This window comes from Thunnus albacares, chromosome 18 (assembly GCF_914725855.1).
Source record: "Thunnus albacares chromosome 18, fThuAlb1.1, whole genome shotgun sequence".
NCBI classification, from domain to species: domain Eukaryota; kingdom Metazoa; phylum Chordata; class Actinopteri; order Scombriformes; family Scombridae; genus Thunnus; species Thunnus albacares.
In genome coordinates, this window is record NC_058123.1 from 11,693,943 (window position 1) to 11,706,951 (window position 13,009).

The window sequence follows — 13,009 nt, forward strand, 5'->3', positions numbered from 1 at the left end:
TTTTTCTGCAAGACACGTTTAGATTATCAAGCCAAAGTCTCCGTGTAACAAACTCCTCACACCGGCTGATAAAACAACGGTTTTCATGCAGAGAGAGAGAGAGAGGAGGAGAATATATCGATGTGTTGGTGTGTCCAATGTGTGACAGAGACCATTACAGGGCTGGTCCAAGATTTTTTGGGGGCTCAAAAGCAGATGGAGTGCTTAAACCTGCAGTAACTGATTTCTTGGCCACTGTGAATACACACATTTTACGTATTATCACTGTTATGGAAAACAGCTTCCAGCAGACATGGATTAATTTATTTGAAGTTGTGTTTCTCACCACCTGTCAGATATAAGTCCTCCTTCCCTCCTCTGTTAGCTTTGTTTTTGGTCTCCACCACTGATGTATTATAAAAGCTGGGTACCGGACCCAAAATGGCACCTATTCAGTCCCATATGAAATGCTCGCAAGGTGTATATGCCAAGTTTCTAGCCTCTGGGTATACCTCTGGGGGTATGTGGCCCACTGAATATGTGCAGTAGTGTTTCTCCTGCTAAACCGGCCCACGGTTCCTGCTTGGCCCATTGACTTTCTGTTGTGATGACATCACAGATTTTTAAATCGCTTTTCTCAGCTCGAGGAAAGTATTACAAATATAAAACCTCCATGGATCAAAAAGAAAAGAGTCATAATTGACCTTGTTTGCAGTTCGAGGTGTCCTGTCAACAGTTTTACAGATGTCTGTTGCTTGCTTTTTGGGCTGCAGGGGAATTTTTCGCTATAATATCGCAGGTGGCCACTGGGAAAAATTGGAGGCAAGGCTGAGCTCTTATTATACATCCATGATCTCCACTAACTCCTGAGGGAAATGCTCCTGTATTAACTAGCCAGTTGTTAACATCATCTATCATCTGCAGGTAGTGAACAGTGAAAACAGCTGCCTGCTGCGTCCAAAAACAACACTGAAACAGATTTGTGGCCATAAAACTGAAACAATGAGCTGAAACTCACCATAAATCTCCATAGAACGAGATTGAGGGTTTGTCACTACAATAAACCACTTTCCCATTACATGTAGTTACATAAGTACAGATTATAGCTCCTTTAAAAATCATATGACAAACCAGTATGTATTTAAACTAGGTAACCACTTTGTAGTGTCAATATGTAAAAACGCTTAAAATTAACTTTTCAAATGTGGAGAACATTATAACTATATCAGCTTTTCTCTATAGTTTCCTTAGAAAGTGCAAAATGTTACAAATGCAACAGGATTTTCCTTTAAAACATGACAATTACTGTCAACAAGGAAGAACAGAGTGCAATACATGTAACTATAACTGTCAAAAGTGGTTACTTGATTAGCCAAAGGGCAATAATCAAATGAAAAAGGTAATGATGAGAATGATATATTGCATGTGGTACTTGAGTGAAAGAGATGTAAGGTTCACATCAGTTAAGGAAGCCTTCTGCCTACAAATGACTTATCAGGTTTCCATTTCACAGCAGGTGCCATGTAGGCTATTTTTGCAGTGATTTATTAGGCTGTGAATGGGAAAGTGTACTTTGCTGTAAAACATGTACATTTCCAGAGAGCAATATTTTAAGCAAATGTACTGCTAAATAAGTAATTGGTCTGTTTTCCATAAACTTACTGGAGTATTTGTCCTGCCGTCTATGAGCCACCCAACCATTTTTTTTTTAGGAGGTTTAATTAGACTGTTGGTAGAAAGGTCATATTACTCAACCAGTCTGCTCATGTGTTGACCACTGAGGTGGATCAGTCAGATGGATTCCACAGTGACACATTGGCCAATTTGGCACGCAAAACTTTCTCGGTCCCAGGCATCTCAACGCTGACAGCATTGTTTGTGTTGATTTGTCATGCAAAGTAAATGCGATTCCCTGGCATGAGTGCTTTTGTCCACATTTAAAATCAATCAGCCCCTATGGCAAAGCCTCTGTTTCCATTACTTGCATGGAAACACAGCATTTCCTTTTGGAAGCACCAGTTGTGAAGCTGTTAAACAAGCATGCAACAGGATTATACAGCATACCATGGCTATTACAGCACACTCCTGTTCCTCCTGCCATTTCCTGTTGATGCTCAATTTTCTTCCACAGATGCTGAGTTGGCCACATGGTTTGTAAAGATGGGCGAGATGTCAAACACACTTAGCAAATGGATATCTTCCTGAACAAAACCTTCAAAAGTGTTTTTACAAAACCTGTGAGACAGCTGTTGCTATAACTGAGAAATTTTGTTTTGTTTTTTTCATTTGCTACCTATGTGCCCATCTGCACCCCTTCTTTAGGGCCTATTACTAGTATTGACATGAGTATTCATCACACAAACATAAAACCAGTGTTGGGCGGTAACAGAGTGTAAGGGATTACAATCTGAAATTCAATAGTTACATTCCTCTAACACTTTGTTACTTTGACAGTTTGGAGACTGACATGTTTGCCATCTTGAAGTGAAATGCGACTCCCAGTAACTAACAATGTAGCTTCTCTGAGAGGACTGGACTTCATGCAGTTAAACCACAATGTCTCATTTTCTTTTCTTACACATGTTTAACACAGAAGATATAACATGTGAAGGCTTTGAAGTTGGCTCAAGACACCTTTGACGAAGCTGGGCTGAGTAACAAGTAATGTTACTACTTTTGTTATTGAGTAATTAGTCAGGTAATGTAATTACTTTGAGCAATATGTAATGTGCACGTTTTTCAAGTGACTAACCATCTAACTAACTCCACTGAAACAAAAATATCAGGACAGGAGCAGTAGCAGGATGGCCATTCAGGCTGTATGAAACAGATGACTTGAATAACAAATCTAATCCTGAGTTACTTCAGAAGTCAAAAACACAAGATGAATGATGACAAAATAATACCATCTTTGTGTGTAGATCCAGACTGTTAATTTTGGCGTCTGGCAGAAGTTGCCGACATTAGTCAGAAACAAGGAGTTGCTTGCAGTAGATTCGTCAGCTTTCATCCAGGTGTTTGTGACTAAGAGTTTAAATTACCAAACCAAGTGGTTTATATAAAAAGAACAGAGCCAAGTCTAGAAGCTGCAATAACTGGGTCATCAGTTTTAGCATTACATAGGTGCTCAAGCCATCCCCATTAATGAATAGTGTTTGACTTGCACACTTGGCAGACATGATTTGTCCTGAAGATTTTTTTTTTTTGGCACCTCTTTTTGGCTTGATGTAATAGGAACTTTTTAGGGCAGTTCTTTGGAGAATTATGTTTGGCCCAGCATTCCCAGATAACTCAGCATTGTCTCCTGACCTCAGACATGCAAAGGTCAATCAATTATTTGGCTCTGGGCTAAAAACACCATCAGATAATTAGAATGCCACATCCCTGGGAAGAAAAAACATTAGCTTCTCAATCCCCCAGTCTGCAACTTTGACAGCCTTCAAGATTTTGGTCAATAAGTATTAAACTGCAGAAATATAAAACAGCTCAAATATCATCTTGTAGCCTGTGGGTAATTCTGTTCAACGATCCAGCAAAAAAAAAAAAGACTGGAGGCTCCCTTCTGACAGATTCTTTACTGGGGCTGTGGTTAAGCTCCCTGCAAGTATTATTCTCCACCACACAATTCTCAGGCTGCTTATAGTGTGCCTAAAAAAAAAAAAAAAAAAAACCCTCAATCATCGCTTCTTAAATGAGACCAATCCTAGCAGGAGATCACCGCCAGAGACAGTTGAGGATCTTCACTCATAGCACAACTGTACCTGAAGAGACAACCGTAGCAGCTGTCACAATTCCCCAGATTTACCACGCTTCATCCAAACTTTTATAAACTCAGCAGTGAACAATTGTCAGCTTTGCAGAGGCATGCAGACTTGTACTTCAGAGGACAGCTTACATCAAAGAAGGCACACAGATCAAGATAACTTATTCACACTGAGAAGACAAAACTTTATAAAAAAAAAAAAACTTCTGAAAAGGAGAAAATGTCATACACTGTAACTTAATTGTAATTCTATTGACGACACTAACTAAAATGACAACTTAATTTATTTCTGCCGTTTATATACAGAAAATTATAGCATAACTACATAGCAAGTGATTACAGTCCGCCTCAAAACCGGATACAGCAGATCTAAAGACAGGAAAGACAGTATGCATGCTATTTTATTACATAAAGCATATTAATAACACACCTCTGAGTAACTGCATACTCTCAGACAAAACAATAAATCACTGACAAACTTGAAACATATCAAATTACCTGTATCCTTTCCATTATTTATTTTTCTCTGTGTATGTCAGGTCTTAATTACTACCAGAGTTGGTCTGAGCACAAACAGCAAACAACTGTTCATTCCAGTTGTGACCACTGGTCTTAATAAGTGGCCGAACCCAGTTGCAGACTAGTCTTTAACTAACAGCCCAAAACAGGTGGAAGACAACAAAGGATCCCACTGTGCTGTAATTGCTCAAAAATACCTGGAGTGCTGATACACTTCCACTGTGACCTGTACCTCCTGTAAGTACGACCTGTAAAACAACACGCAGTGCATCCAGTCTACAACATGCTGCGCTGCAAGTCACAGAATAAATGATATAAACAGTATACATTTATCTAGCATCTGGTTCCCCACACAGGATGCTAGCACTATGAAAAGTTATGTTAATAAGAGCATGTATATATGTATTGATAGATTAGATTTGTCTTTTCACTGAAAAGAATAGTTCAACATTTTGGGAAATACACCTATTCTCTCTCTTGCTGTCTGTTTGTTAAATGTGAAACTACAGCCAGTAGATGCTTAGCTTAGCAAAAACAGACCAGGAAGTCACTGCACCTGGCCAAGGAAAGCTTGGCACTTAACCCCCATAGAGCACAACTCATTGTTTTTTTGTGTGTTTTTTTAAATACTTTTGACAGTGCCAGGCTAGCTGTTAACCCCTGCTTCAGCTCTTTATGTTAAGCTAGGTGAACTGTCTCCTGGCTGTAGGTTCATATTTAATGGACAGACATGAGAATGGTATCAATCTTCTCATCTAACTCTTGGCAAGTAAGCAAATAGCATATTTCCCCAAAATGTCCAACATGTAATGCGATCATTTTCAAAAAGAATGCTCTGTCACAACCTTGAAAATATGGCGTCTCCCTAACTTCAAAGTCTTCTGACAGTCCAATAATGTGACAAATCCTAGAAACTTAATATACAAGTTGATGGCAAGTGTCTAAAAATAAAAAAATAGTCAGTTTCTCTTAGTTTAGGCAGACTTCACCCAAAACGATGTGGGTGTCAAAAGGGTTAAACAACAACCCCCCAAAAAACATTTGTAACACTCAAAAGTGGAATACATTCTGTGAGAGAGTGAAAACGGTAAGTTTTTCCAGACTTTGATTGTGTTGCCTGCCAAGTGGAGGAAGCAGCTGCTGCTGGCCCAGAAAACAATGCAGACACTGTAACTACCTTGTTTAGCTTTAAATGACAAAAATATGTGTCATAATTCTTTCAGTGTGTGTGTCTGTGTGTGTGTGTGTGTGTGAGAGAGAGAGAGAGAGAGAGAGAGAGAGAGTGTGTCTACATAAAATGGGGGATTAAATGAATACATCAGTGTCTGTTCTCTCTTGTCTGTAAAAGTCTTCTTGTTTGCGTGCAAGCAGGGACAAGTTGAGATTCAATATTGTGTCTAATGATAGTCCTCTCAGAAGTCCACACATCATAAATACCTCCAACAGAACAGGAAGTCACTCACTGAGCGACAAGCCAAAAAGTTTGTTCATTCATATGGAATGCTGACAAGGATTAAAAATGGAACCAAAAACTCACACCCTTTCCTTTTTCATCTTTGGTTTACAAATGATGGAAACCCTGAAAAAAACCCCCGTCTGTTTCATTCATGAGTGATATCACCCCCACATGATCTAATCCCACTGCAAAGTGCAGCTGTTACAACAAAGCAGTCTGGTAAAGAAGTCAGTGCACGTCCGGGGAAATGCTACACTAGAGAGAATGCATAAAAAAAGCTATCAACAGGCTAAAATACTCAAACAGCGCATATTTGGTATTACCTGAATGTGAAGATAGTAAATCAGTTAATCCATACTGTGGTAAACTATGAATCGCCTGATGAACCACCTCCATGCCTCCCCCACGCACCTATCTTTGGCAATCCAGCAAAAGAAGCCTCCTGAATGGGTTAGAAAGTCCTGACCGCCTGGGTTAACTTGAGGACGGGAGTCCCTGAGTGAGGAGCTGCTCTGCCAGTTTTTGGCCTGGCTCAGAATGAGTGAGTGAGCACAGCTGAGAGGGTGTGAAAGAGAAAGGGAAGGAGGGGAGGGAGGGGAGGGAGGGAGGGAGGGAGGGAGGGAGGTGAGGTTTGAAGAGGGGGTTGGGGAGTACACACACACACACACACACACACACACACACACACACATACTTCTCTTAAGCGCTGTAATGGGAACAATAGGCAGATCTCTCTGAAGGCTTGGCTTTAAAAAGGCCAGTGGTTTGACACAGGGCACGACCCCATAAGCAAACATGGAATTTCTCATTCACACTACAATGATTTGTTAACATCTTCAGCCACAAACTGTTTGGAGCATAGTAAGATAATTATAATGACCTTTTGCATGTAGAATCTAATTAGCCTTAATCAATCAGCAATATCAACAAAGTGAGTATAGAAAGCGTTATTACTATTATTACTGTTACCATTATAAATAACTGGATATTATGTTTTTTAAATTTACTGTATTGTTTTGTAATATCTTATTTGGTATTCTACTTTTGTTTTGTATGAACACATTTCACAAATGTATTAAAACTATCAAAAAGTGTGCGCAGACTTTAAAAGACTTTTAAAAGTAAAATGAATGTAGACAAAGCCCAAGTAATGACAATAGTGCTGAATCGAGTAAAGTTGATCTTCTTTATCTATGAATTGGACACATCAAAACCCCTACGGAGATTCAAACTCATTCCAGACCATACACACTGCATATTTACAAATCCTCACAACTGAAAAATGTCCAAATATATAAGAAAAGGAGTTCAAAAAATCTTTCCAAAAATTGTTGTAGAAAGAGTGTTTTCCTTCAACATTTGAAAAAACCCCCCCAATCAATTCTACATCTTCTGTTTCTAGATTTAAGTCATGTATAAAGCAAAAGTACCAAATATATGCTGGTTTCAGCTTCTCAAATTCATTTTCTTCCCTTCTCTGTTTTATTTCATTGTAAACTGAAAGCAATTTGAAGATGTCACATAGGGATTCAGGGAATTAGGCTAAGCAGTTTTCAATACTTTCTGACATTTCATCGACTAAATGAATGATGATCACTAAAATAAGCATGAGCATGATCGATAATGAAAATAAACCTTAGTTACAGCCTCACATGTCAATGAAGTCCAATTGCCTGCATATTAAAATGTCAAATGGTGACATAATGAATGATACCAGATATGCTTCTGTCTTTTGTCATGCTCCTGTGCCTCAGTCTAATGATAGAAGTGTATAGCTTCTCTCTCTGCAGCTATATCTTCTCATGTATCTATAATGGCTCTCCTGTTTCACCTGACCCCCAGTAAGGTATTGATGGCTTATTTTCTTCCTGGTGTCGCGGTGGTCCTTGCCTGTCAATAGACATAATCTGAAGGCAGACACCACAACATTAGCCTGCACCTGAATCTCCAAAGACATTGTCTCTCAGAGAACACAGACTCCATAGAGATACTATGGCTATCCATTACCATCTGATGCTGAATGAGTAACAGAGTGAATGGGGAGGTCAAAGGGGACAAGGTTTGTTTGGCTCTACTGTCCTTCTACCGGCCCCCATAGGGAAGTAGGTAATCATGGCACCAAAAAAGTGGAGAATAATCGACTCTAAATTCTCTGTATTCGTTGGTGCTGACAGGCAAACATGATACTCTGGGGTCTGAAGCCACAAGGTTAGCCACAAAAATGCAGGGAGTCAGTGTGGTAAGTTGTTTCTGTATTTCAAAAAATTCTCCTTGATAAAAACAAATGATTCGGTCTCTACATATTTACTCCTCTGTTACCGCACAAAGTGTAAAGGAAGTGCTGAATAGTATGACTTATGAACAGTTTTAATGAGTTGTCATGAGGACAGTCAGGGAGGCAATGGGTCAGTCCGTTCAGGGAGGTCACAGGGCTGTCAAAGAGCCAAGTATCTCTGTTCTGATTTCATGCCAACTAAATAAAGAGCTGTGTCTGTGTGTTCTGCCAAGGCTGCTGTAAATATACCATTATGTAAGGGGAATCAATTTCAGCTTAAGGAAAAGGAAACACGGCTCAGACTTTAAGTCCGGAGCTTGTGTCGGAGAATCAGTTGACATGATAATTTAATACAGAGGTAAAAGAGGTTTGTGCAGTGTCCACTAGTAAATTTAGAAGGAATTTACCAAATTGTTCTATTTTGTATACAATTAAGGCAGACATCATGATTATTACGATGGATTTTTTTTTTTTTTTTTTTACTGTTTCTTAAAGTTTCTTAAAGCTGGTGTTCATACTCCACTGAAATGGAAACCAGTGTCGGCCTTCAAGGCAGGAAATTTAAATCAAACAGCCAAAAGTAAACTATGTTTTGCTTTGGAAAATGATTGTAAAAAGTGTAAAGCATACATGATATTTGTAGTAAAAAAAAACCCCAAACCCTAAACAAAACAGAATGATCTTTTAATATTTGACTTGGTTTTAAAATGACATTAATGACATTGATGATTAATGACAAAATGACATTTATGGAAGGTCTGAACTCTGGTTAACAACCACAAACGTTCTGTTGAACATATTAATTTCTGTGGCGGCTCGCAGTATAACGTGAGATTAATTCTTGAGTAATTCCAAACATCTTTTAACTATGTATGACAACACTTTGAGGTTTGTTTAAATACCAAAATCCTTACGAGTGCACCATTTAGACCACTGACAGCTTCACTGACTACTGACTTGGGGATTAATATCCCATTAAAATGGTAGGAGTGCTGAGTTTTGGTGAGGGCTGGCAGCTGTTGTCACTTGAACGCTTGCATGCAATACTGGGAAGCTGAAACATTACATCAGTGATACAAGCAGACTGATACTTTAGAGGAAGCTTCTGGAAAGGTGCAATGCATATAGATCTAAGAGAAAGAAAAAAACTTGAGTGTTTTCACAAGAGAGCTCTCCAAAGACAACCTGGCATTAGTTTTAATACACTTTTAGCTTGGTATCATCACCATATTGTCAGATAATTTGTGTTTCATGTACAGAAAGACACATGTTTAACAACCAGTTATGCTGTTGCTCTCTGTTGGGCTCCAGTGTGTTGACAGGATGAGTGTTTTTACTGTATTTTGTACGCCATGGACCGCAAACGTCTGCAGAGAGTGGTGAAGACTGCTAACAAGATCGTCAGGGTGCCCTTACAATCTCTGCAGGACATCTACCAAAAGAGAGTCCACAGAAGAGCCTGCAGCATCACCAAAGACTCCACCTGCCCCCAACACAGGTTTTTCACACTTATGCCCCCTGACAGGAGGTATAGAAGTGTGACGGACAATGTTTATCCTCAGGCCATCTTCAGGCCATCAGACTGATCAACAAATCTAATCCACTGCCCCTGCCCCCCACCCTAACCCACCTCACCATACAGGAAGCCCCACCCACCCCTCTCCTCCACACACACGCACATACACACACATACACATGCAAATGCACACACACTGCACACTCACAGACATTTACCTACTGTCTTCTTCTTCTTTTGACTGCACGTATAACAATAAACGCTTTGACTTGACTTGACTTTTCATCTCTTGCTGTGTGTGTGTGTGTGTGTGTGATGTAGTATGCATGTAATGTTGTGCAGGCCATTCTGTGTGTGTCTGTGTGAAACATGTGGGCATCCTTACGGTTATGTAAACATATCTCACTATGACAGATCACCAATTCGACAAGTGCATCATGCTCCCATGGCCATGAGACTGTAAATCTGTATCGTCTGCATGTGAGGGTCTCATACTCGTTGTGCACTCTAAGACCCCGAACACAAGATATACAATGTTGTCAGTACCAAGCCTTATACATTCATGTATACACACACACAAATGCAAATGAGGATGCTACTGCTAAAAAATATTTTCTGTAGGATTTAAGTAGGGTTTTTTTCTGCAGGGAAACATGTCATCAGCCTCTATGTTCGCAAATGTTTTAGATATTACAGTTTAAATCTTGAAAGCAAACATAAAATGTCCAATAGCAATTATGTTGGGAGGAATAGATGGAGATAAACATCCTGGCACTCAGAGAAGGGAGTGAACATCCCTTAATCCACACCAGAGAAAGAAACAAGGAGTGGACTTGACAAAGTACCTGTTGCTTCACTCACTAATACCTTCTAATATCACCTTTCAGCACTGATGAGGGCTTCAGGGCAGATGCACACCTGCACTCCCTACAGCCAAAATTGGTAGGTTGAGTCAACCTGGCCTTTGGGAAGCCCTTTGAACCTGTCAGACAGGGTTATAGAAACCTGACCTCTGGTTTATTGCGACTAATAGATGGACACAGCGACTTGCTTACTCTGTTTCTCACAATGAGAACCAAAGAGAACTAGCAACGAAAGAGGATGCATGATTAATTTCAGAGTTTCATTGTGAAATGAATTCACTTTAGTTATGTGTCATAGGAGTATAAATCAGCGTTTTCATTTGCCAGATTGCTTTAGGAGATTGAAGGACCTGTCAGAGGTGAACATTATTGTGATAGAAAGAGAGATGAATCCGTCGTTCATTAATCATCACTCTGCGTGAGCCTTTTCCTACCACTTCATATTTCTACCTAGTGACTCACGAGGTGGAACATGGGATTTCGCAAAAGTAAGCTAGTGTTGTTGGTCCCACAGCAGATGTGCATCACGCAATAAACTGATGCATGTGTCTGTGTTTGCCAGGTAATTTTAATGTGTACTCTTGCGCACATATCTGTGCAATGGCCAAACTCAGAGGCATGCACCATAAAACCCCTTGTTGACTTGCTGCCCAATTATTTGGACAGCCAGTGGACAGCGTCCATCAGCTTCGGCCAGATAAGCGTGTTTTCATTTTGGCCATCGCAGCAGTCCTGTCTGAGTTGCCGCTCCACATCCTCGTTGTTTTCTCTGACAAAGCTGGCCAAAGCACTGTCGGCCCGAGAGGGCTGCAGTGCAGGCAAGCTGGGTCAAAGAAAGAGATGGGTGGTGATCTAAGTGGAGAGACAGAGAAATGCTGACGATGAGGTTGGCTCTGTGTGTGTGTTAAGAGTGGGCGTTGTTGGACTTTAGCTGAAGCTATTCAATTCAAGTCAGTCCTCTAGGTTCAAATCTGTGCTATGAAGCTAAAATAAAGCTTTCATTAACGACATGTGTTTAGTGTTTCTGTGCTTGATATATGAACAGGAGCATTTGAGACTGTGCATGTGTGCAGTGCGCAGTATAATAAAGTGTTGAATTTGTTCTTATACCTGCTTTGATGGACACATGAATGCTCGCTGACATCTTTCACAGTTTTCTATTTTTGATTAGAACAACTGTGCTCAATCGGCTATGGTTGCTATAGATATGCCCACTTATTGGCTCATCACTCAGTTTTCTTGGGTCAGTCATTACTTGCCGCCCACACAGGCAGATAGGAAGAGAAATGTGTTGACTTCATCCAGTGAAAACAGACTTCTCAGTGAGAAAGTTTCTGGTCATTCCACTAATTCTTATTTTGTTCTGGTTTTGTGCTTAAAGAGTGGGAGAGTTGAGCTTGGACAGTATTTATGTTAAAGGATAAATGCTCACACCAGTGCAAAAAGATGTGATGTATCTTAATCAGAGCTTGTTTTTTTATTGTTATCAAATTAAAAATGAATGTTTTTTGAGTCACACACCTTAAACTTTCCTCCTCATCTCCAACATCAACTTTTGAAACTTCATTTCTAGCCCCAACAGTCTTCATACGTTATTTCTTCTTCCTGCTTCCTCTCCCATCTGTTGCTTCAGATTTTTGCATGAGAACGTCTTCACCAGGATGGATTTACAAGCAGGCTGGGAGCTATGAATTCAGGAGTCTGTTCTGTTATCTGCCTCAAGCAGCCGAGCAAAGTGAAATCTGACACAGCTATGAGAATGCTCTTTTTTTACTAAGGATGATTTTTCTTCCTCGGGCAAGATTTTTTAAAGCTACATATCTTGTGCAAACACACTTGGGTGGCATTTAAACTACATGTATGGTTTAGAAGCTTGTGGTGCAGTATAAGACAAAATTGTTCCGCATTGTTTAATATTTACAAGTTATTAGTGCAAGCAGGAACGTTGTATTCACTCCTTTTCTTAAAGTAGAAGTCTGCAGTGTTTTTTTTAATGAATATGTCATGGTTACATCCACAGCAAGCTTTTGGAAACACAACGAAAGGAGCATATATTAAGATTGGAGATGGTTTTTGTACTCTGCTAATGAGAAATGCCAGTGTTTGTTGGGTGGCACCTGTTGGGCTTTTGTTTTAGCACATTACCAATGAGGCAAAAAATAATTTCACAACATTAGATGCTCCATTGTATTTTCTATACTTTGGATGTGCAGAGACTTATGGTTTGTGGCTTTTATAATTATTCATTCTATGGTCACTATCTGGAAGGTGTCAAAGCCCTGAATTTACTCAGTATTTTGTTTGTAGTTTTTCATAATAAGAATAGAAATGTATTCTACTTTTTTTGTCATCATAAGTTGCACTAGATAACAGCTTATCCTGAGTGTGCATATAAGATGTAATTTATTGAAAATTAAAATGAATGACATGTTCAACATGAGGGAAGAGAGTGGACAAATAACGATGAAGCTGTGGCGATGTCACCACAGCGGCTGGAAAACCAGGAAGCAGCATAAACGCCTCATCTGAAATCACAGCTGCAATAAATATAGGCTATGAACTGTAACTTGTTAAATACCCATCTGCTGACATGACAAATGGGTCAGCATATGGAAAACACATTCACACACTTTCACAG

At 39.7% G+C, this 13,009-nt stretch overlaps 1 protein-coding gene across 7 annotated transcripts in view; it reads right to left on the minus strand.

Annotated features, from left to right (window-relative positions):
* The window catches only part of arhgap24 (Rho GTPase activating protein 24), a 72,504-nt gene that overhangs the window by 17,288 nt on the left and 42,207 nt on the right, over positions 1–13,009 (minus strand). The window contains exon 1 of one of the 7 annotated variants that reach the window (XM_044333646.1): positions 6,041–6,256. The exons of 5 other annotated variants lie outside the window; for them this stretch is intronic. In XM_044333646.1, coding sequence (XP_044189581.1) covers positions 6,041–6,113 — 73 coding nt within the window. In that variant the 5' untranslated portion in view covers positions 6,114–6,256. Of the gene's footprint in view, positions 1–6,040; positions 6,257–13,009 lie in introns of those variants that run through there. One more of the 7 variants, XM_044333649.1, reaches the window with a different exon arrangement.